Here is a 23,490-nt window from a genome sequence, read left to right as displayed (position 1 = left end):
GCTTGTTGCATTACCGTTGGGTCCAGGATGAGTTGTTCTTTACATCCCAAAGTTCCAGCGTGACTCCCTGTTTGTTCTTCAGTCATAATATAATTATTTGTGCAGTGTTCTATTATTGCTAGATTTATGCATCCTATAATTACTTTATATATTGTGTTTAGGCATGTGATAGTTCTATAATTTGCTGGGTCTCTTGTTTCTCGGTTACACATTTTGGTTAGCGTTATCAGTCTTTTTGAGTTATTTTGTTTGGGTAATGTCGATCTCTTCCCACTGGGTTTTCACTAACAGAAAATCTGTGATAAGTTGTTGCTCGATATTTTAATTTTCTATTCCACTTTTATTATTATTAATATCTTGCATTTCCTCGTGATTCTTAGCATTTGTTTGAATTTCGTTGATAGTGTGTGTTTGTTCTTCTAGACTATTGTTGTGTTCCTCGAGAGCTCTTTCTGTGCTTGAGATGGGTATTGTTCTTTCTGTGGTTGTAGTAGTGATATTTTGCGATACTTCGTTACGAATTTCTTCGATGAAATTGGGTGGAAGGAGGTTTTTCTTCATGATAACTTTTCTTCTGTCTGCTATATTTTGCTGAAAGAGATGGTTAAGCTGCGGATATCTTTTTATGAACTCCTGGTGTAGTCTTTTCCTATATTTTGTTTTAAATCTTTCACATTGAGTTATATGGAAGTATATTTGGATGACGTCTATGTTCATTTGGTTTGTCTATTTTATTCGGCGCCTGGAAATTGACAGTGCTTGGGAATTCTCTATTCGATGAGCAGTGATATTTCCTTCGGCAGTGTTTACATTGTTTTGTGATCGCATTAGGTTGTTTGTCCAGGAGCTTGATGGTTCCGTATCGTTTACCGGTTGGGACTGCGATCTATTCCCGTCAGGTACAGTCCCGTTACCTGACTCGTCCGAGGCTTGGTTATTTGTTGACATTATTTTTATATATTTGTTTTTGTTATCGTGACTCTGATAGGGGACCCTATACTAGGTGTTATCATCCGGGCCAGATGAACCTAAGTTTTCTCCAAGAGGTGTGCTCCTCCCGTAAGTCTTTTAACGAACCCGCTTGCTCGGACCCCCAGGGGCGCTAGTCCCTGATAGCAAGCTTGCGTTTGCCCCGTAGGGTAGATTATTATTATTACTACTACTATTATTTCATTTTATAAGAAAGGGCCTTAAAAATAACTCTAACTAATTAACTAACGTTCAAAAATATAATCTTCAATTTATTCAATACAATTCGTCTATACGTAACTACATCTTCGTGAACACTACCCTTCTTCTGTTTCCTTTCAAACCAGTAGCGAATGAAGACTGCTACAACTCAATTGATTCACACATAATGAGTTATGTTGATTTGGACCTAATCAGTTGATCCAAGTTCAGTAATTTCAGTAAGTTAATTTAGTTCAGTTCAATTGAGTCATATTCAGTCAGTTAATTCAATTGTTATAAACAAGTTCAGCTAGTTAATATAAATCAGAGGTTACTACTGGTAAGAAACAAAGAGATTAGAGCAGATAAGCGGAAAAAGAGCCGAGTACCACGCCGATTTGCTGTATAAAGAATATTAAAATATATTTTTAATTAGTTATAATTGAAACGTGTTCTTTTTTGAGTCATCTCCTTCTGCTCTTACAACGTGGAAGTCAAAAGAGATTGTTTTTCCTTTCCCAGCAGAGTGAGAAAGCGCATGCACCAGAGCGTGCACAATACGGAAGTGAGAACCAGTCCACGACCGTACAACCACACAAAATCTATGACTTTTTTCTGGCCCTTTTACAGTTGCATATATCGCTTCAATATCTAAATATATTTTTTATATATTTGTTTCTCTCTCTCTCTCTCCCTCAATATATACATGCCTTAATATCATATTGAACGATTTACATTAATAAATTTCGTACGATCGAAAATTTCAACGATTAACAATGTATAAATATATTTAGTCTAAATTAATGTCATTCCCCTTTATCAGCTGCTTTTAAAATTACGATAAATTTTAGTTAATTCCGTGTGAACGCAATAACAATGAAATTTCAATAGCTCTTGGAATGCAAATCATAACTTAAACTGCAAACTCATTTTTATTATATGAAAATAATCGAGATACAAACTATTCGCGATAAAAACTACTTTGCGTTTCATTTTCTTGATTAAAACCTTCCTGAATTTTATCGTCATTCAAACTTATTGATTATTGATTCCATAATGATAAACGATTGTTAATATATAGAATTTGAAAGATAATTTAATATTATGGCTTTTACAGGTGATTTTACAGCATATAATTTGCGAAGATGCCAAATAAAATGGTTAAAAAATTAATTAGTTGTTTTTGAAATTTGTTTGAGTTTGCGGGAGCGAAGGATGGTTAGAAATGCTCAACATTAACAATTAAAACCTCAGATCTTACTAAGGAAACTAGATAAGGAATTCTGGATGAATAAACTCTTTCCTCTCACCTTGGTATGCACAGCAGTTTATTTTCTTGATTTGATAAAGAATAGTTTCCCTTGTGTAATAAATTGAATTAACGACGCGTTTTGCTGAACTACAGTGAATCACAGGAGTATACGTACCATTAATGTAAATTTTAAACAATTGATATTTTGTGAGATCAATTTTGTTATCATTTATGTAAAATTATATTTTTTTAGGAATAAAATGTTTTTCTGTAATAAAATTTATATAGATTTGAAAGTTTAATAATCCTAAAATAGATTTCTACGGATAGGAATATTAAAAGTTTGTATTACAAATAATTACCATTATTATTAAAATTGTTATTAATAATAACTAGGATCGGAATTCCAATCCAAAGGGAATTGAGTAAGACATTGCTCGATTAAAAAAATTAGAAATCGATTGTTTTCTATTCGTTTTGCTGAAAAACAATTTTTAAATTCTAGTAATTCTCACATCGACTTTATTTACAAGATGATTCTACGATCTATAATTTTAAGAATTTTAGAATCTATTAATTGTCTAATCAGTGACGATTCTATTGGTAAGGAGAGTTGATACTTGTAATTTGGATAGACATAAACAAGATTTTGAATGATAATTTGGCACGATGTTTTTAATGATACTTCTGATCCATCCTTCGTTAGTCTTGTACTAATAATTCTTAAAGCTTATTTTGCTATTTATTAAATATTTGTTCTGCTTTTATAAAGCACAATTTTGAATAAAATCTGTTAAGTAAGTTCATCAATTTTATCGAAGCAGCCGTGCTTCGTCATTTTTCTACTTCTAAGTATTCTCTATTTTTGGAAACCTAGTTTAATCCTCTAGATAAATAGCGAATACTATGGATGAATCTTCGTTTGGAAGGTCATAAAATTAAGGAAAATATATATTTTTTTATCTCCGAGTTTACGGTTTGTTTATGGTTTACAATTCCGACTATGTAAATATTGTCGGAAATATTTCAAACCGACAGTATTCGTTCAGTTCCTTCATCCAATGAAAATTTTTGTTCTAGCATATAGAAAGTTTGGAATTTGTTTTGTATATAATTTACAACATTTCTAATCTCAAATAATTTGTCCGACTTATTGTGCATCAAATTATTATTAAAAAAATTCCACATTTGCCATATTTGTATAAATCAGTTATTTATCTGTTATTTATCTGTTATTTATCTGTTATTTATGTTATTAATGTTTTACATTCACTATTAAAAATAATTATTATACTTTTCATTTCATATTTTGTATAAATTACATGCAATACCGTATCGTTACTATCAAATGTGTTTTGTCTTTTAAAATAATTTTTATGTCCTTTTTGTCATTCAATTAATGAATATTAATTTATGTTAGTGGCAAAAAATGCGTAGTGGACAGCGTACGATCTAGCGTGACGTGTTCGGTTGGTTAAGTATTAAGGTAATTTGAGAAGTTAACGGTTTTATTCATAAATGGTGATAACGTATAAATTTCATACTTAAGTCGAAACAAATCTTAAACTGAAAGAAAAAAAGCGTGAATTTTTTCAAATTGTCTATTACAACTGCAAGTGTATCAAGTCATAAACTGACTCTTTTGTTCAAGCTTCTTAATTAGAATATTCTTAAACTTCACTCTTATAGTAGTAATTAGAGAAAAGGTACGTTTGGTACACGTTGTGAATTCAGTGCCAAAATATTCGAGCGTTCCGATTGGGAAGATAGATATATACCTATTAGATTTCTAAATATACGTAAGCAGTATGTAAGTTGTAAACCAGAAAGGCTACGTATATACGTTCCTTGGCGTCTGCCAATAATAAATGTAGTTACCATCTTAAGCGGAATTTATAACGTTAATGCTGCCAAAGAAGGTACTTTATGTTTCTATATCGCTGTATGTATTCATAAAGCTTTTTCAATTTTACCAGAAAATGGTACAACGTTTAAGATTACATTTTAGTTTATCTTATGTATAACTATATGAACCGCTATAAATCTTATATCTACTTTATATGATTGTTAATCAATTTTGTATTGATTATTTATTTCTTCTTATTTCAGTTGTATGTGGAGTCGGAGTGGACGTGGCGTATCGTCGACACAATATGGGGCTTTACGTTACGTGAGGATAATTCAACATGCGTATACCGTAATTCAATTCACGCATTATCCAGATTCAGAGAAAGAAATATTAAAAAACTAGACTAGGAACTCAATTCGATGATTCAATTTTGTCTGTACATTTATTGTCCATTTTTAAATTTTGTCTTCTTATCTACGTAACGAGAGAGAAAAATAATGGTAAACAAGTAGAAAATAGGAAAAACCGTAACGTAACGAACGATGATTTCCATCAGCGACCAGAGGAAACGTAATTTTATCTTTCTATGCACAATTTAATTTTAGAGAAAATTTAATTATTACCAAAAGGAAATGAAGGACGAATGAAATCAAAGAAGGAATGAAATTACCATTTCAATAATGTTTAGACGATTTGAGAAATGACTCAATAAGATAAATTTTCTATTCCTATATATACTACATATGATAAGTTTGTAATAACTATATACCTTCAATATCATTCCATATCGAAAAGAGTTTTTATTTTTTTGTTATTTATAATGTATCGTATCGTATGAGGAGAAATACAAAATATTTTTACAAACGCTGGATGAGATTTTATTTTTCGAAGGAAAATAACTTTAACGTTTATATATCAATTTATTATTCTCTATGCATTATACTTCCTAGTCTGATATGAGTACAAAAATAAAAGAATTAAGAATAATATTTGATCTCTTCTACAATATAACGTGAGTTTCTGTAGTAATAAATGTATTTTTTAATTGTTGATGCTATGAAAATTAAGATTACTTTATTTTTAAATTCGTGGTATTATAACACATAAATAGAAAGATAAATATTTTATGTTATTTCGAAATTATTTCTTGTTTTGTACAGAAAACGACTGTTTTATGTAATTGTAAAGCAATTAACAAAGAACGCCATTCATTTCGTTTTAATTATTTATTTTTGTACAAAATATCATTTAATTGTTTTAATGCCAGAGGTTTTTAAAAATGTGTCGGATTAGGCCATGCAGAGCGATAACGTTTCGTTCATTTATTTGCGAGAAATGCGAATTGACGATCGTGATCAAGCATCGCGGCATTTTTCACTACAGTAGGAAACAGCGCGATCGCGTGTTGTGCGTGACGCCAAACCGGTTAATGGCAAAGCTATTATGTTATCCACATGCACGTGTTTTACGTAAAAAATCGAATTGTTTGACCTAATGGAGTTAGTTTGTAATTTAAAATATATATTAATGAAAAAAAAATATATCTAAATTTATCATTTTTAAATGTTCTTATACTATTTATTTATTTCATTGTCTTGATTCTCGTTTTATAATTAAACTCGTTATCACTTTCTCTATTAGTTAATTATTTTACTAATTATATGCTCTATTTTTTACTATATCTTCATATAGCTTGTTTCTTTATCTGTAAATTCATTACTTAGTAATAAAAGAATATATTTTTTTAATTGCTGTTTTTTTCTTTGAATACATCATTTTATTTAAGTTTACGTCGTTTGTTAACAAAAATTTTTTTATTTCAATGCTATTTAACCATAAACGAAATACACATAATATCTGCATCCACCCGCTACTATTTAGTTTATGAAAATCAACAAAATTACAATTATTTCATTTCTAATTCTATTTCAGAGTTTCATCTATGATGATCTTTTTTCTCGAGATAACCTGGGCCATCACTTTATTCGTACAAATTTGTGTCAGGTACGTTCATTATGTAAAATAAATTGTCTATTATCTCTCTTGCTTGCATGCTAATGAACGTTCAAGGTACAAGAAAAAAACAGATCATTCACGTGTAGCTCGTTGAATTTTCTTTTGCATTTAAATGTTCGAATCATATTAAAATTCGCGATTTTCTTATTAAACAGATCAGGATACTTATGAATAATTTTTCAGCAAAGAATATCTATTTTTATTCAATGTATAAAAATATTAATCATACTATGATGACCAGTTTTCACATAATTCTTTGTTTTCCTTCACTTATGTGAGGAATTTGAAGTATTATTTAGGATTTGCAATTAAAGATCCTAGTAACATGAAAAAGCAGTTTATTGAAAAATACAAATTTTCTAAGAATCTAGAGAGAAAGTTATGAGGGAAAGAAAATGGCGGAAGAAGCACTTTCAAAGGCTTCAAGATGAGGTAAGGAAGGGCAAAAAAACAATTTTAAGTTCAATGTGACTATTCAATATTTTGATCGTTTGTAAATGTACTAAGTACTTATCTTATAATAATTATATAAAGAACCATTATATATAGCCACATCAATGTATAATGGTATAAGATAAAAAAAGATTAGGATATGACAATAAGAGAACATAATTCGTCAAATAGAAAGATCGAGCATTATTGTCTAATATACAAAAATAGAAAAGAAAATAAAACAATAAAAAAGTATAAGAAACCCTTAAGTTTATTTTCACACAATTCACAAATGCAAGAGAGCTTAGTGATTGGCTTATCCTTTTTTCTCGTTTATAATTGTTCATTCTCATAATTAGGTGTATAGGAATTAGAAGTAGATTCACGAAAAGTTACGTGGCACTCGAGGCTCCGGGAAAAAAAACGCAATTCACATTAATTAGTATTATTGTGAATAACCTTGGAGATAGCTGCCCTCGGTCTACGGTGGCCGAGGGTTGAAAAGTAAATTAGAGAGATTCATTAAAGCATAGTTTAGTTTTCCTGTAGAAAAAGAGTCAGCAAAGTAAGCTAGCAATTACTACGTTGAAAAGTTTAGCCCAGTTTTCGTTGTATTACCAAAGCAAGTTCGGATATAGATGAAAAAAGAGAGAAAAAGAGTACGCAATGATAGAACGATGCCAATCCGGGATCCGCAAGTTCACCAAGTTCATCTGATTGTCAGCGAAGAAAAAGATTTGGGTGGTGTATAAACCTGTGTACGTCCAAGAGCACGCCTTCCCGCTCGACTTTAGTCAACGTTTATATGTGTGTCTGTTGATAAAAAAAAAGTTAAAAGGGAAATAAGGGCGGCTTTTTATTGACCGACTTAGTCCCATCTATTTCGATTCGACACGTCGCATTTCAGAAGTTTACACCCTTGTCGTAGCCATTTAAAACGCTTTGGTGCGATTACTTGATATCCCATTTAGAACTAAAGTAGTTATGAGTAATAGGAAAAACATGTTGACTAACATAAAAGACGTAATAAGTCCTTGGTATTCCTAATCTTTATACTCTTTAGCTTTTTAGTTTTATCATTTTTTTTATCGCTTTGCAAGAAAACAATACGATATTTTTTGTATTTTTCTTGCTTATTTTTTTGCGCCATAATCACAAGTCAAGTAGAATATATGTTCGTTTAATGGGTTAGAAAATTAAAAAGATTCTTATCGACAACAATTTTTACCAGACACAATTTTTTTTTAGTTTTATATTCATTTCATATATACCGAATCAATAAAAAACAAAAGAAGAAGAGAAAAAAAAGAATATAGTACAGTCCATCGTAGATGTGATTTAATTCAAGTACGATGGATCGAATAAAGTGATCCTTTTTCTACGTTAAAACAACTGAAACATAATCCGAGTAATCGAATGACCCCACTCGAAAAAGAGCATATATTTTCAACATAATTCACTTGTCCAAATTAATATTTATTTTTCGTTTTTTTTTTTTTTAGTAAATATTTAGCAAAATTCGATTTTCGTTGTTGCTTTATCGATTTGTCAAAAAAAAGAAGGAAGATTATAAAAAGTTGGATAGCATGTTAAATAAAGAAGTAAGCGTAAGAGATAAAATCGCTATTTTTGCTTTTTAGAAACGAGGAGGCTCTTTGTTCGTATTGCTGGTCGCGCGTACTCGCGATAACGAGGGGTTGGCGAAGAACATTATTTTATCTACCACTCTCCTGCATTTTGGCGTGGAAACCGCACAAACTCGGGCTCTCCTATGTCGCGGGTAAGTTAACAAACGGAATGCTTAAATGCGACATGCGTGTAAGTTTATGAGATCTCTTTTCCGGCCTTCCCTTAATAAATAATGATGCTCGAATGCCATGAATAAATATCAAAACCAAGCGCAAACCTTACAAACTGAATCTTTTCGTTACTTTACGAAGAATTAGCAACCCTTTGTAACAGGAAATATTATTTACTTGGTTAACGTTAATGATTAAAAGTACGAAAAAAAAAAATAAACTTCTCTCTCTCTCTCTCTCTCTCCCTCTCCCTCCCTCTCTCTCGTTTTATCAAAGTTTCCATAAGAAAAGTGAATAATCTAATTGAAAAGTTTTCGAGAGCACGAGCCGCGATTAAAATCTAATTGTAAGTTTTCGCGTCCTCGTTGACTCTTGCTTCGGACTGAATTTCTTTCTTTCATTCGACTCAAATGAAAAATAAATATACAAGAAAATAGAAGAAAGGAAAAAATGTAACTAAGAAATGAGAAAAAAAGTTTTGCGAAGAATTCTATAATTACAATATATATATACGTATATACAGACCGAACGTTAATTAAAATACGTTTAAATTTCCTCTATAAATGACACGATTTAACAAACCATGTATAAAATATGATTAGGTCATTTTGGTGATATTATGAAGAATGAACGAACCATTTCTCCGAATAAACTTTATGTTTCAACTTAGAGCACAGAAACTATCATATTTAAGAACTTCATTAACAATTCATTTTATAAACAAGAGTTGACAATATTCTGCTTACAATTAGTTGTTTATAAGTTCACATAAAAATGAATATGGAAATGACGATAGAAAGTTTGTGAAAAAGGATATTTATTCAAATTTATTCGAGATAAAAATATATTCGTAGATTATCTCCAAATGTTAAACATTGTGCTGCTTCGCTAAATAATTATGAATACTCTGTTACCCAAACTAATTATTTATTTTTATTTTCAGCTGGCTTGTTAGCAGTTTTATCCTTTTTACATATTGCTTCAAGCATTTTAGAAAGACGTATAGCTTCTCAATCAAACTCTGGTACAGATTCTGTTGGTGAAAGTCTTTTAAACGCAAGGGCCGAAAATTATGATCGCTTTGAAGAAGTTTTGGTAAGCAGATTTGAAAGATAAAAAAATAAGAAAAATATCTAGGAAACAAAATTGAAGGAAATTAAATAAATTTCGAATATATATTATATTATTGAAAATGATACTAAAACAGAGCGAGGGTCGACTAAAATTTGTATCTATTGTTAACATTATATAAATATACATGTTAAAATATATAATTCAGTTAAATCGTGAAATTTAAGAAAAGGGCGTTTTAGAGAAAGCATATAAAAATAATTTTATTATACACTAAAACTAGTAGTTTTAAGAAATAACAAAGTTATGTATGAATTCACAAGAGGTGAATAGTTAAAGTATGACATCTAAATTTAATTCATCTTTAAAGCATGTTAGTCTTTCTACAACAATAATTGTAGTTATCTGTTCTTACTATTTCCTTTACTTTGAAAATAAATGTTTTATTAGTCGTGGTGATCTATCGGATCTAATCTACAAATAAAATATTAATTTTATTCTGTAACTATTCGTCTCTTCGTGAATTCAAATATTCCCTAGTTAAGTATGCAATTCTGCTTTGTGTTTCGTGTTTTAATCTCAGCTGATAGAATTATTTCATGAATTAACGGATTTCACGCTTTACTCTGGTAACAAATATATATATAATAATTTAGTAGAAATTATTTACTAAAAGAATTTTTCTGATATAGGTACCAGAAGTATTGGATGACGGTGTGTCTGGACCAACAATACGAATTGGTGACAGCGATGGGGAAATATGACACGAGCATCAAACCTCTTGGGTCAGTGACTCCGATGAGGATAGTGAACCTGAACCAAAAATGTGTCAAATAGCTACAGTGTCTTAACTATAAAGTTCTGACAGAAACAAAATAAGATTATAATTGAAAAATACATTTCTTGATATATTTCGAAATAAAATAAAAGAGAAAAAGAGATTAGATATTCTACGTTTTAAAATGAAACTTTTTGGGACATTTTTCGAGAATCATTTTAACAGATCGAAGTCAATAATTGTGTGTCCTCAGAAAAAATTGTATATGTAATGGGAAATAATATAATTAAAAAGTGATATATTAGGAAAGACTGAGTTATCATGCGTTATAAAATTATATAAACCTTTATAACAACAATCAAATTTAACACACGAAATAGGAAACAGAAAACGAGCACTATCAATGAATAAATAGATTTTAAATAGTCCAACTCTTTATGTTTTCTTATAACCCTTTTTTTATCCATTTCGATAAAGTTTAAGAAACAAAAAGAATATATATATATAGAATAAATTTTACATCATATTTAAAAAAACAATTGTTTAACGCGATATGTGGATTATAAATTAAATTAATCGTTCGTTAAAAAGAAACTGTACAAATTATAGCATACAAAAGATAAAGCTGAAATATTGAGTAACAAGTGTTTTTGTTAGTTGATACAGAAGTGTATTTCTTACTTATGAAGTCTTTTTTACACAATTTTATAATATAATGAACTTATTTATAATGAATAGAAAAATGCAATGTGTATTATCACATAATGTACAAAAAATTTATTAACATAGATGATTAATGAACGTTATGTATTATAGAATATATCATTAAATGCTCGTATACTGGGTGTAATCAAAAGTACGCGACATAATTTCAGGAATGATTCCTTAATCGTAAAAAGAAAGTAAGTTATATCGAATACATGGTATAATCTAAAAAATTATAACATATTTGAACCTGATACAACTAGTATCTTGCATTTAATTTTAGTCAATAAAATAAACATAATTGTTATACACCAAGATCGTTTATATATTTGAAAATTATAATTCAGAAATTAAGCATTACTGAACTCACATTAATATAATAATGTTTCTTTCTATATGTGAAGAATTTATTTCTGAAGTTTCGCCGCGTATTTTAAGACTAATTAACGTAAGGCTCTGTGACTCAGCCCTGTATTTATTATCATAACATTGATAATAAAACTTGAAAATATATAGTTGATTGTCAACTTATTAAAGGCGCGATAATAATATTATAACTATTATATCGCATATTTTATACATGTGTAAAAGTAATATAAATTTCTAAAGTCATTCAATATCGAGAATATTTATAATATTATATAAACTTGGTTTATGATAAAATGTTAAAATAATCAATAAGTATAAGATAAAAATGTACTTTATTTTTATTTAGATGAATTGGTAAGTTCTACAACAGATCTCCACATACGTATCTCTTTTAATATATAAATAATTAATATTAATTTTTAATGCAGAGAAAATATTATCGATTTTTTCAATACTGTTATATAATATAATACTGGATATACTACGAAATTATTATTCATTCCTAAATTGTACATATAACTAAATCAATTGCAACACAGAATAACAGCAAATTTAAATTTAATCATGTTTTATTAATGTTATATTTTTCTAAAATATTTAATAATTCTAATATTGATGTAAAAATCCAAGTTACAGTTATATTATTATAGGCCAGATGTATACAAACAAATTAAAATGGTAACTTTTATATAATTAAAACTAAAATATAATTTTATATAAAAATAATTTAGTGTAATTAAGTTTCTTGAGGTCTCCAATTTTTAATTTCATCTAAAATTTTGATCAATAGTGGATTTCCCCCAAGTCGTTCTATTTCATCTCTAGCTTTTTTATCTAGAGTTTCGAGAACATGCCTTGTATAAGCAAATGATCCAAATTTCTCTAATAAATTTACACAATAACGTTTAACTTCAATGTTTTTAGTCCGTTGCCTTAAAATATCTATATTACAAAATATTAAGGAATAATAACTTGCAAAATAAAAAATATTAAATTATTGTAGAGTTTGTGAAAAAATTAAGTCCATAGATTGACTGAACTGAGAATTCGAACCCAGATCTTCCACTTTCTGGGTGACTGCTCTATCCATCGAATTATTCAAGACTTTCAGTCAACTTTCTCACGAATACCTATTTTATTTGAGATAGAGTTACTCGATTTCATATTACTTAATTATATGTCAATTTTTAAAGGATACTCATTATCTGATTATCTTCAGGATGATGTCTTATTGCATGAATAACCGGAAAACTGAATTTTCCTTCAGATAAATCTTCGCAATAACTTTTGTTTTCTATATACTAAAAAAGAAAAATTATTTATATAAATTAATATTTTAAGATATTTACATTTAAAAACAAATCTAATGTAAAACATTAGCTCCTCTTGCAAACTTACTTCTTGACTACACAAATTACAGTAGTCATCTCGTATTTGAAAGTAAAGGCCTATAATTCCTGCTAATTGTGAAAAATTCTCGTTGCAAGTAGAAAATAGTTGCATCAATCTCACCGCCAAATTGAAGAGTCCGCCAGTTTCTATTATTTATTTAAAAATATATTGGATAAGATTGAAAGAAAACAAAATATGACTGTATATATATACTTTTTAAAAACTATCTCACTTTTAATAGTCATATGCTCGTATTCATCTTCAGTTGGACAAATATAATTATCCCTCCAATATATTTCCATTCCCTGACCTCTATGAAGCTCTAAAATTTGCTCCGTGAATATTTGCGTTGCCTAATAAAATAATTGATGTTCGTTAATGTATTGGGTTGGCAACTAAGTGATTGCAGATTTTGTCGATAGATTATTATTAAAATAATCGCACTTACTTATAGTTGCCAACCCAATAATATCAAATTTATTATACAAGTAAGCAAAAAACACATTACAAAATTTATTAATACTACCACTTACTTCTGGATGATTTAAGGCAAGAATCTTCTCTAAAGAAATAAATAAAACGTAATTTGCAGCATTTATGGTACTAGGCACACCAAAAATGGAATGTGCTACTGGAATTCCTCTTCTTAAAATAGAATTATCTTGAATATCATCTAGTCTACAATGAGTAATATTAAATAGTTTAACATTATGGATACCTCTGTAAATAATTATATGTATACGTATATACAATTTAAAAAAATATATTATTTTTATAAGTTTATTCAATTTATTTAAAGACCTGTAAATATTTTATTAATAAAAATATAGTTACTATATGTATATATATGATTATTTACATTTTATAAAAACAAAAAAAAAATTACATATAAATTTATAAAAATGAAATAGTAAAAATATAAAAAGATAAAATTTTTGTTAACTTACAAGAGACTAGAATTATGGAGCATTTGTGTAATATTTCCAACAGCTTGGAGTTTAGTATCAGGTATTTTTAGCCAATAATTAAAAGCATGTGCTAATTTAGTTCGTATTTTTTTTCCAGGAATTTGAAGAATATAATTAAATGGCTGCAGCAATATCTATAAAAAGAAATATATCATTAAATATGATACTTTTTATAATGAACCTTTATCTATGTACTATTTAAAATAAATAAATATTATAGTTTTATATATCGCAATTATTACAGTTATGATAATTTCAATCTACAGTGAAAGAAATAATGCGCGTTTAGCTTCTACTTTAATATAACAATTTTAAACAAGTTCAAGATAAATTATTACATTTAATACATTATTTCAAAATATTTTAATTTATAAATTAACACGAAAACATATAATAAGTACTCACTTCGTCTTGCTTCTTATCACCTTTTAATGAATAAGGAGTACCATTAGTATCAACTTCCATGATTTTTATAATTTAAATGCGTAAATCATTTAAGATTCTTTTACTTGTTATTAAATATTAAAAAGAGAATTTTTAATTAACATTTATAAACTTAAAATTCAACAAGTAATTCTTCCGCACAGAAGATCTACTTTTATACTTTATTGATTTCTTTCCTCTTGTTTACTACTGCCGCTGTTAAGAACCAGCAACAACTAACCCTGGTTTCCTTACTACTGATGAATAAACTTATTTTCATTAGTCCTTCAACCCCTTTATATAGTCTTGCATGAACAAATTTTTTGTAGAGTTGACACTAAATAGTAGTGTGTAACTGTTCAATAGCGTGCTCAATAATATTCAAAGTAATTAATTCACTAGGGAAAAATATTATATGAATATTTTTATTCTTTAACGTATCAAAAAAGACTTATACAAAAGATATGACAAACTTAACAAGTATATAAAAAGGAAAACGGAAGTAGGAACTAGTGTTCAAGTCTTTGATTGCTGCAAATGAGTACGCCTGTGTCTCGCTCGGTGGTTGGAAAGGAAGAGAGCGAATAGTAGCGGTTATTCATATACGTGGGGTTTTCTTAGTTATTTGTTTCGCCACCAGAGGCGTGACGGTAAGAGTGCCGGTGGCGCTAAACTTTGGCGTGACGGCCACAGTACTGTAGCGGAAGGAAACAGGAACTTGAATTCTATTGGTTCAAACACTGATCGCCACTACTATTTTTATGTAACATTTATTTTATTCATAAACTATTACAAAACAAGAACAGATAAAAATGCGTTGTTGATCGAGCACGTGTAACTTCTTAATTCATTTTTTTATTTATAAGAACGGAAGAAGAAAGTCTTTGTAACTATGGAAACATTAACGTTCCCATAAAAACGTTGTTAGCCGTGATAGAGTGCTAGCGCTAAAGTAGCTTGGACAAAGAATCAGCGATGAGGATGGCAGCGCCAGTCGTCGCATAGGATAAGGTAGAAATCTGCTTATCGACAGCAGGCCGCTACAGTACAATTGCCATTAATACCATCTATTGATTAAAAGGACACATTACATTACTTGGAAGTTGAGAAACCGGAAACGTGAGTCCAATACAGGACATTAAAATGTTCCTATATTTTCTATGTACATGCACAATCTATTAACTTTGCTACAAAGTGCATCGTCCGTATGAATGTTAATACTTTTTGAATTTGCTTGATACTATCCATATTACTCTGTTTCATTGTTTAATATAGTAGATATTCTACATTTACCGTTAAGTTGGTAAATGTTTATGTTTCTAGTCATACTCTATAAAACACATTAAGTTTACGTGATGTACGATTAGATATTTTTAATTAATATTATTTATAGAATTAAAGGTTTTACAGTATTAGAAGTAAAATGAGTACTGGAAAAAGTAATGGTGAAACTGGAAATAGATTGGAGGATCTTAATGTACCTGGGCAAGTCTATTTAAGAGATGCTTTAACAAGTTGTACAGATCCCTTGAAAGCCATAGAACAATTTCAAGTATGTTAAATTAACATCTATTTTGTGCAACTTTAAATTTTATTATTATATATTATTCCTTAACGAAAAAAGATGACGATTTTGATGCAATTCATTTAATATCAAAGCACCGAATTAATTGCTATTCTTAATATATATTTACGCATATATTTATTTTTATAATACAGGTAGAAAATGGTATCCTTTTGCCTTCGTTGCGACCTATGCTACCTTTACTTGATTTGCATGGAGTTAGACGACTAGATTTTCATGCTTCCGTATTAGAAGAATTAAGAGAGAAATTAGTAAAGCGAATAAATGAAATAGGTGCTGAAAGAGCAGACAAAGGATCTACTGTTGGTGATAAAAGATTAAAGGAATTACTTTCTAAAAGCTTTACTGCTGTACGAGTTGCACCATTAAGGCCAGTTGTAATGTGTATATTAAGAAATACACCGTATATCGAAGACAAATATTTACGCACATTAGTTAGAGAAAAGGAATTATATAATGATGCTGATACAGAGGTAAAACGACAGATTTGGAAAGACAATCAAAGTCTTTTCGGAGATGAAGTATCTCCATTATTCAGTAAATATATAATGGAAAAAGAAAAAATTCTTTTCGATCATAACAACTTGAATAGTCTTTTCTTCAGTCCATCTCCCAAAGTAATTTACACAATAATTATATAATTCGAACTGTTTCATTATGTAAAACAATTAATTCACGATAAATTTATATCTATAGGTACGAAGACAAGGAGAAGTTGTTCAAAAGTTAGCTCATATGATTGGACATAGTGTAAAATTGTATGATATGGTATTGCAATTTTTACGTACCTTATTTTTACGTACAAAAAACATACACTATTGTACTCTTAGAGCTGAGTTATTAATGGCCTTGCATGATTTAGAAGTAAGACAATAAGATTTTGGATAAAATAAATTTTCGGTTAATATGTCATTTCAAATTCTAAATTAACATGTTTTTTTAGGTACAAGATATCATTTCGGTTGATCCTTGTCATAAGTTCACCTGGTGTTTAGATGCATGTATTAGAGAGAAAAATGTAGATGTTAAAAGGTCTCGTGAATTACAAGGATTTTTAGATAGTATCAAGGTTTGTTAAGCATAGTAATAATTATAATAAAATTTTATATTATATAATAAAAAAGGTAAATAAATATTAATTTGACATAGAGAGGTCATGAACAAGTATTAGGAGATTTAAGCATGACATTATGCGATCCATACGCAGTGAACTTTCTTGCTAGTAGTGCAATAAAAATATCTCTTCACTTAATTAACAGTGAAGCATTACCGCGGGATAATGCTGTTCTTGTACTGTTATTAAGAATGCTTGCTCTAGGTTTATCTGCTTGGCAAATGATTGATTCACAAGAGTTTAAAGAACCAAAACTTGATAGTCAAGTTGTTACAAAATTTGTACCAGCATTAATGTCTCTTATGGTAAATATCATAAATTTATTGATAAGTATATAATTTATTTTAATTTTGCATGCATTATAATTTTGTTTTCCATGTCATTTTTATTCGAAATATTGTGTAGGTAGATGATCAAATCAGGCAATTGAACTGTAGACTACCACCTGATGAAAGGGAAAGTGCAATTGCTATTATAGAACATTCCGGCCCACCTCCTGATGCATGTCAAGCATATGCGCAATTATCTGGAGTGGCTGCAGTTTTATCAATGTATTACACATTACAAGTAGGTGGTGGAGGTAGTATAGGGAAAGGAAGAGGAGATGCAAGAGGTTTAATGAGAGTATTAGCTACTTTAACAAATTGTCAAGCACAACGTGCATTTGAAGATCCTTTTTTACACACTCTGGTATTTAAAAGAATCACTTGATTTATATAAGAAATTATATAAATGAATCATGTGATTGTATTTATTATTTCTTTTTAGGTTTCACTATTAATACTAAACATGGCTGATGAGTTTTCTAATGAATCATTTTGTACTGTGATATTTGATGAATTCTTCTTGGCAGGTTTAAGCAGAGATAATGTTACGCGTCATTTGTTAAAATTGCTTTGGTATATTCATCCAAAATTACCACCCGCAAGATTACATTCCTTATTAAAAGCTTTACAACCAACTAGTCAGGTATTATTCTGAGTAAATGTTAAATGTATCTTACAAGGAGAATATATGTATATATTGTTTTTCTAATATCATAATCGTTTTAGCATAGTGAGACTATAGCTTTATATGAATCCTTAAGAGATAAAATAGGCAATCGATCCACGCAAGAAGCATTACCGTCATCATCTCAAATGGATACCTTAGGATTAGATTGTCCTTCTTCGCCAATCACAGGAGTTCCTACTACATTAACCAATTCACTTTAAATTTTAAAGTTAATAAAATATTGATTAATTAACATTTTTATATGAAAAATAGAATGATTGTTTTTTATATACATTTGATCATGAAACATCACAATACTTGTATTTCTTATCAATTGATAACGATATACATTCTAAGCATTTTTATTAAAAAATAAAATGATAAAGACAAACTACATATATATGTAGCTTTATTATTTGATTTATAGTCAATATGAAGTCTTTATTATATCTAATCTTTCGTACAACTCATTTATTTGAAAAGATGAATTCATCTACCTTATAAAATCTATATTTATTTAATTTTAAATATTTCTGAATTATTTGTTAATTCGATTATAAACCTATCTAAATAATATGAATCTAATTTATACGACATTAGTATCATTGAAATATACATCGATGCTTGTTTAGTTGCTAATAAAGCTTTCAATGGTGGATTTATTATACTTAACCTGAAAATAATTTTCCAATTTAAATTATATGTTGTTAAAATGTATATATATTACTTCTTAAAATCAATTGGATCTATTATTAGACAAAAGTGCTTACATTTTAATAATTACTAGTCCTACAAGAGTCCATTCAGCAGTTTTAAAAACTATGTTTGTTGCAGATAATGAAAAGGTATTTACTAAACTTTTTACAGAGATACAATGGCTACTATCATAAATATATTCCATTACTGAATTACATTTGGTACTTCCAGCTAACATATTTAATAAATCTGGTAATCTGTAATAAAAGCAATAAAGTATAAAAGCTAAAATCAATTTAAAATATGAAACAATTTCAAAAGACGAATAAAATAAAAATTACATTTTATGAAGTTTGTCCAAAAAGATCTTACGACGTAGTGCTTTAGGTGCAACTGAATCTACTAAAGGTAATAGATAAGACGGTTTACTTAGTTCTTTATTTTCTACAATTTTCTCAGGAGGATCTATTATCATACGTCCATTGTAAAACGCATGTACCTTCGAATAAATATATACTTATATATTTTATCTATATATGGACGAATACACATCAAATGGTTGTTATTTTAAAAATATGACATACCTTTAGATTCATTTTTTCTGCTTCTTTTTCTAATGTAGAAAAATCAGGTAATGGTTTTAATGCATTACTAGATAAATTTGTACGATTTTCCTTCTTATCTATTAGTTCTAATTTATTTAATTTTGTACATAACTGTAAATACTTTTCTTGTTGGGTAAAATGTTTCATTAATTTAGATCTTGTACCTGCATTTCCTTGTAAAAAGGAAAGAGTATTTTCTGTAATCCATTCTTTAACATTCTTCTCAACATGCATTGTTAACGTATAAAATTTAGTCGACAACTGTTCTAAGTTGTTAGATTTTTTTTTTTCTTTTACATTATTATCGTTCATTTTCTGTAAATTTTCATATTTACTTTTTTCATTTTCAATAAGATATTCTTTTTTGTCTTCTAAGATATTTTCACTTTTTGTTACAACTTCATTAGTTTTCATATCTTCTTTATACTCCCTTTCGACTACTTGTATACTAGACATACTTGCTACTATTTTGTCATGTTCCTCATTATCTGAAAATATTTTAAGACTTTCTCCCAAAACAGGTATTTCATAGCATTTTTGAAAAATTTCAGTCTGTTCATTGAAGTGTTCATTACAGCAGTTATTATTTTTAAATAAATTAGGTGCTTTTTTATTTGTCATTGTATTTTGATGATTTTCCAAATTTATATTTTTTTTATTATTAGGCATTTTAGAATCCTCTGTTCGTATACATTTAGATACACAATCTTTTGAAGATGTATTTTCCAGAACTGTACATTCACTTGATTTAATACATGATACCTTGTCATTACTTTCTGGTAATTGATTGCAGGCACTTGTTACTATGTCTAATATTTTTATTTCTTCAATTTTTTCAGTAGATTCTATATGTTCATTATCATTTTCTTTTGTAATATCTGAATCGTTTATGAGAACTTCATCTCCAAGCATATCTTTTTTTGAGGATAATAAATAAAATACTGGTATTTTTTCTTTGTCTCTAAACCAAAGAGGACTCGTGAGCATTTGTTGAAGAAGATAATTACATGCTGCATAACAATGTGAACTACAAAAATTCTTTCTCTTTGTAACATCATAAACTTTGTTCCTTTTTGTAGATATATGAAATTGTTGAATAATTATTACCGTTATAGGATTTTTACAAAGAACGTAACCACATAGTTTCTCTATTGCTCTTTCTTCAATTACATCTTCCATATGACTTCTGTTGATATGTTGCAACTAAGATATAAGAATAAAATATATAAGAATATTTAAACAAAAAAATATTATACAAATTAATACAAATACTTACATTTTGAAGGAGCCATTGTGGTTCAACAATGGGTTCTAAAAGTTGTTCAACAATCTTTAAGGCTATAACTTCCAATTGTTTCTTTTTAATAATTGCTAACTTCACTTGTGCTTTACTTAACAAAATCAAATATTTTATTATATTATTATATAATTAAAATATAATACAATTTAAAAGTTAAATTATATACCATGTTGAAATAAAAATTACTTTTCTATAAGGAAATATAATTAACATATCATTAATATAATAAACATACCTTAACTTCTTCCATTTCTTAACTGGCATTTTCATATGCTATTTTTGGGCATTTGAAATTGATGAAGAATAATTAAAATATTCTGCAGTAGAACACAAAAACTAGATACTTTATTATCTATATATATTCTGTATATACTTAATATATTGAATTTATCGATTATTAACGTAACATTAAATTCAGCAATTAACCATTATCAGAGTAAAGTATATCAAATTTCACGTTGTTGTTTTATCTGTGAACACTTCTTTTATCACTTGCAATTAATAAGTTACAAACATCCGATACAGTAAAAACTAATGTTTAATGAAAGATGACAAATCCGATAAGTGTTCAATTTTCCTAGCTAACATTATAATAGAAACGTTGTACAAAACACGTGCTACTTTAGCGACAGACGTGGACAAAATATGAATTAAAAGTGCAACAGAGGAGCAGCGTACTATCATATACATATAGTTCGGTGTGTAAGCTTGTTAATAGCTTTGTGACGTTGGCGATGAATATCACCACGTGGCCACTAGCGTGCTCTGTCCGATAGACGGACGGTCTTGGGAACTTTTGCAATAATTAAACTTGACTCCAAGTTAATATAGATAACAACGCATAGAATTTATTTGTTCATACGTAATAACAAAAACTCAACAATAATTATAATCACGAAATATCACAACAAGTTATAGTCCAGAACACGTCTTATCAGCGCAAGGCTTTTGGAACGAACAGAACAAACTAGAAGGTTTTCTAGTTTCTTTTGGTGAGACGTTTGTAGATAGATGAGAAAGTCTCTTGCTCGCGTCGTTCCGCGTGCGCCCTCTGTCGACTAGTTTGGTAGTGTGACCGCTACAGCTTAAGAGCCCATGAAAAGTAGGCAAAACATATTTTATCAAAGTCCAAATTTCGTCCAGCCAATCTCTCATACCTATCATACATTAGAGGGAGACTAACTAACATGACGACTACACTAGGAGTACGAGCTCAAACGTATTAATTGCCAAAATCTGTCCACGCAAATTATATATTTAAGTTTTCTTTTTTGACCACTAGTGTCGCAAATGTTCCTTTTGTACTGCTCTGAATATAGTAACGTACCAATGCGTGAAGTGAGCAAATAATTCTTAATCTCCATGACTTATATATAAACAAAAAACTGGTCTGTGTACTTATCTACGTACGTAAGAAGTATGGAGGGTAGAGGTAAGGAGAATCATCTGTGTATAAAAAAGTGTCCGTCAAATGCATTAAATTAGGGTGGTGCCACATTAGCATCAGGGTAAATTTTAAAGGAAGCGCCAAATATTATTAGAGTAGGATTGAGAAATAAACAAGGAAAGAAAAACTTCCGCATACTTCAATTTGTCTACAATTGCTATATTCATACCATACCCTTTGTCTACACCAGCGCCACTCTGAAAGGATTTTTAACTGTTATTTATAGCATACGCTGGACATTTTTTCAAATTTTCTCCCATATGAGATGATTCTCCTTACCTTTATCCTCCATAGTAAGAAGTTATGCTTCTTTCGCGTACCAAAACGAATATAACCTCAAATAACCTCAATAACCTCAATAACCTCAAAAATAACTTCAAAAAAGTAACTTAAAAAAAAAAAACAATAACATTCACATTGCACGATACGTTTCCAGTCTTGTATGCAATACTCCAGATATTTTTATAATTAATTACAGATCAACTATCACAATGATTACATATTATTATTATTGAAGTTATACTTCTTTTGGCGCGTTGGGGAAAATGTAATGGGGAGTGATTTTGTTCCGTGCGTCTGGAGAAACGACACCATGAAGTTTGTCGGTATTTACGACGCGCGGCAAAGCGATTTCAAGTATACGGCATGAAGTTGTCTTCTCTTCTTCTTCTCCTTTTTTTCTCAAGCGGGTCACCCATCCAAATACTAATCGTACTCAGCGCTGCTTTACTTAAATGATCGAGCGGGAACCAATGCTATCACAGTGCCATGGCCGTTGACGCATAAAGTAATTCGATATATCTCTCTTATATTAACTGTGGACTTATATCTATATTTTGATATTTTCTTTTTCTTTTTTTTTATTCTTTCTTATATATATAATAATAATTATTTTTTTTTAAGTTGTTTTTTTTCTTTGAAGTTATTTTTGAGGTTATATTCGTTTTGGTACGGCAAAGAAGTATAACTTCTTGCGTGCGTACAGAAGTACACACACCAGTTTTTTTTTATTCTTTTTTTATTCTTTCTTATATATATATATATAATATATAGATCGATTGAAAATATTTTTCCTTTCTTTTTTGAAGTTATTTTGTTAACTTAATAAAAAAAACTGGTGTGTGTACTTATGTATGCACGTAAGAAGTTATACTTCTTTAGCGTGCCAAAACGAATATAGCATCAATAACCTCAAAAATAACTTCAAAAAATAACTTTGCTAAACCATCAGACACATCTATGTTTGTCGTTATCATGTAGAAAACATCCTTCACAAATATAATTTCGTAAGGCAATCCTCCAGTATCAATTAATGACATTCTGTGCAGCTTTTGGCGAAAGGAAGCTATTTGCTCTGCCGATGTACATCTAGTGAATACATCTTTTGCTATTGAAGCAATTTTGTCTTGTGCAAGATTTAAAATTTTATTGTTATATCTTTTTACAGCTTCATTTGTATTAAATAATCGAATTTAATGCGGACATTTAGCTTCTGCTTCTTCAGTAGTTACAAAACGTGATTCTAA

The 23,490-nt window shown here is 29.0% G+C and overlaps 4 protein-coding genes and 1 long non-coding RNA gene across 12 annotated transcripts in view; 2 read left to right on the top strand and 3 right to left on the bottom strand.

The window, feature by feature from the left end:
* The window catches only part of LOC122521268, a 33,127-nt gene extending 22,329 nt beyond the window's left edge, over nucleotides 1–10,798 (top strand). Inside the window, exons 1-6 of one of the 3 annotated variants that reach the window (XM_043641850.1) lie at nucleotides 3,819–3,908; nucleotides 4,532–4,592; nucleotides 6,204–6,275; nucleotides 8,360–8,499; nucleotides 9,462–9,613; nucleotides 10,282–10,798. In XM_043641850.1, the coding sequence (XP_043497785.1) occupies nucleotides 4,576–4,592; nucleotides 6,204–6,275; nucleotides 8,360–8,499; nucleotides 9,462–9,613; nucleotides 10,282–10,353 (453 nt within the window). In that variant the 5' untranslated portion in view covers nucleotides 3,819–3,908; nucleotides 4,532–4,575 and the 3' untranslated portion in view covers nucleotides 10,354–10,798. Of the gene's footprint in view, nucleotides 1–3,818; nucleotides 3,909–4,531; nucleotides 4,620–6,203; nucleotides 6,276–8,359; nucleotides 8,500–9,461; nucleotides 9,614–10,281 lie in introns of those variants that run through there. The other 2 variants (XM_043641851.1, XM_043641853.1) reach the window with 2 other exon arrangements.
* Nucleotides 10,799–11,756: 958 nt separating this feature from the next.
* On the bottom strand, nucleotides 11,757–14,753 carry LOC122521262 (geranylgeranyl pyrophosphate synthase). The gene is made up of 7 exons (XM_043641841.1): nucleotides 14,207–14,753; nucleotides 13,781–13,935; nucleotides 13,367–13,511; nucleotides 13,066–13,186; nucleotides 12,840–12,979; nucleotides 12,640–12,742; nucleotides 11,757–12,383 (listed from the first exon to the last, which is right to left on the bottom strand). Exons 1-7 carry the CDS (start codon nucleotides 14,264–14,266, stop codon nucleotides 12,178–12,180), a joined length of 930 nt encoding a protein of 309 aa, XP_043497776.1. The 5' UTR covers nucleotides 14,267–14,753; the 3' UTR covers nucleotides 11,757–12,177.
* Nucleotides 14,754–15,324: 571 nt separating this feature from the next.
* On the top strand, nucleotides 15,325–18,310 carry LOC122521261 (negative elongation factor B). 4 transcript variants are annotated; one of them, XM_043641838.1, is made up of 9 exons: nucleotides 15,325–15,343; nucleotides 15,618–15,776; nucleotides 15,944–16,426; nucleotides 16,506–16,673; nucleotides 16,753–16,878; nucleotides 16,959–17,228; nucleotides 17,329–17,613; nucleotides 17,692–17,892; nucleotides 17,976–18,310. In XM_043641838.1, the coding sequence occupies exons 2-9, from the start codon at nucleotides 15,648–15,650 to the stop codon at nucleotides 18,135–18,137; spliced, it is 1,824 nt and encodes a 607-aa protein (XP_043497773.1). In that variant the 5' UTR covers nucleotides 15,325–15,343; nucleotides 15,618–15,647; the 3' UTR covers nucleotides 18,138–18,310. The 4 variants fall into 4 exon arrangements, with proteins under 4 accessions (XP_043497773.1, XP_043497774.1, XP_043497772.1 ...); XM_043641839.1 differs by lacking the exon at nucleotides 15,325–15,343 and adding an exon at nucleotides 15,354–15,527 and having other exon boundaries at nucleotides 15,635–15,776; XM_043641837.1 differs by lacking the exon at nucleotides 15,325–15,343 and adding an exon at nucleotides 15,354–15,527.
* Nucleotides 18,311–18,331: 21 nt separating this feature from the next.
* On the bottom strand, nucleotides 18,332–21,525 carry LOC122521259 (putative RNA polymerase II subunit B1 CTD phosphatase RPAP2). Of its 3 annotated transcripts, none has more exons than XM_043641833.1 (6): nucleotides 20,753–21,525; nucleotides 20,494–20,608; nucleotides 19,197–20,420; nucleotides 18,954–19,111; nucleotides 18,687–18,869; nucleotides 18,332–18,589 (listed from the first exon to the last, which is right to left on the bottom strand). In XM_043641833.1, exons 1-6 carry the CDS (start codon nucleotides 20,785–20,787, stop codon nucleotides 18,430–18,432), a joined length of 1,875 nt encoding a protein of 624 aa, XP_043497768.1. In that variant the 5' UTR covers nucleotides 20,788–21,525; the 3' UTR covers nucleotides 18,332–18,429. The 3 variants fall into 3 exon arrangements, with proteins under 3 accessions (XP_043497768.1, XP_043497769.1, XP_043497770.1); XM_043641834.1 differs by having other exon boundaries at nucleotides 20,494–20,603; XM_043641835.1 differs by lacking the exons at nucleotides 20,494–20,608; nucleotides 20,753–21,525 and having other exon boundaries at nucleotides 19,197–20,244; nucleotides 20,325–20,415.
* Nucleotides 21,526–22,102: 577 nt separating this feature from the next.
* LOC122521263 lies at nucleotides 22,103–22,490 on the bottom strand. Its single transcript, XR_006304711.1, has 2 exons — nucleotides 22,244–22,490; nucleotides 22,103–22,161 (listed from the first exon to the last, which is right to left on the bottom strand). It is a non-coding gene; the product is annotated as an uncharacterized LOC122521263 (long non-coding RNA).
* Nucleotides 22,491–23,490: the final 1,000 nt, after the last annotated feature.

Source organism: Polistes fuscatus, unplaced genomic scaffold, assembly GCF_010416935.1.
Source record: "Polistes fuscatus isolate 324 unplaced genomic scaffold, CU_Pfus_HIC Scaffold4, whole genome shotgun sequence".
In the NCBI taxonomy this organism is placed as follows: domain Eukaryota; kingdom Metazoa; phylum Arthropoda; class Insecta; order Hymenoptera; family Vespidae; genus Polistes; species Polistes fuscatus.
The sequence above is the reverse complement of the archived record's forward strand: the minus strand, read 5'-3'. Positions and strand labels throughout refer to the sequence as shown.

Coding starts and splice junctions, on each gene's coding strand:
- LOC122521259 (XM_043641833.1), bottom strand. CDS start 20,787: ATGAAAATGCCAGTTAAGAAATGGAAGAAGTTAAG. Junction 20,421..20,493: donor CACAATGGCTCCTTCAAAAT/GTAAGTATTTGT, acceptor CTTATATCTTAG/TTGCAACATATCAACAGAAG. Junction 18,870..18,953: donor TTGGACAAACTTCATAAAAT/GTAATTTTTATT, acceptor CTTTTATTACAG/ATTACCAGATTTATTAAATA.
- LOC122521262 (XM_043641841.1), bottom strand. CDS start 14,266: ATGGAAGTTGATACTAATGGTACTCCTTATTCATTAAAAGGTGATAAG. Junction 13,512..13,780: donor CTCCATAATTCTAGTCTCTT/GTAAGTTAACAA, acceptor TACTCATTGTAG/ACTAGATGATATTCAAGATA. Junction 12,743..12,839: donor GTAATTTGTGTAGTCAAGAA/GTAAGTTTGCAA, acceptor TTTCTTTTTTAG/TATATAGAAAACAAAAGTTA.
- LOC122521261 (XM_043641838.1), top strand. CDS start 15,648: ATGAGTACTGGAAAAAGTAATGGTGAAACTGGAAATAGATTGGAGGAT. Junction 16,879..16,958: donor GATTTTTAGATAGTATCAAG/GTTTGTTAAGCA, acceptor AATTTGACATAG/AGAGGTCATGAACAAGTATT. Junction 17,893..17,975: donor CTTTACAACCAACTAGTCAG/GTATTATTCTGA, acceptor TAATCGTTTTAG/CATAGTGAGACTATAGCTTT.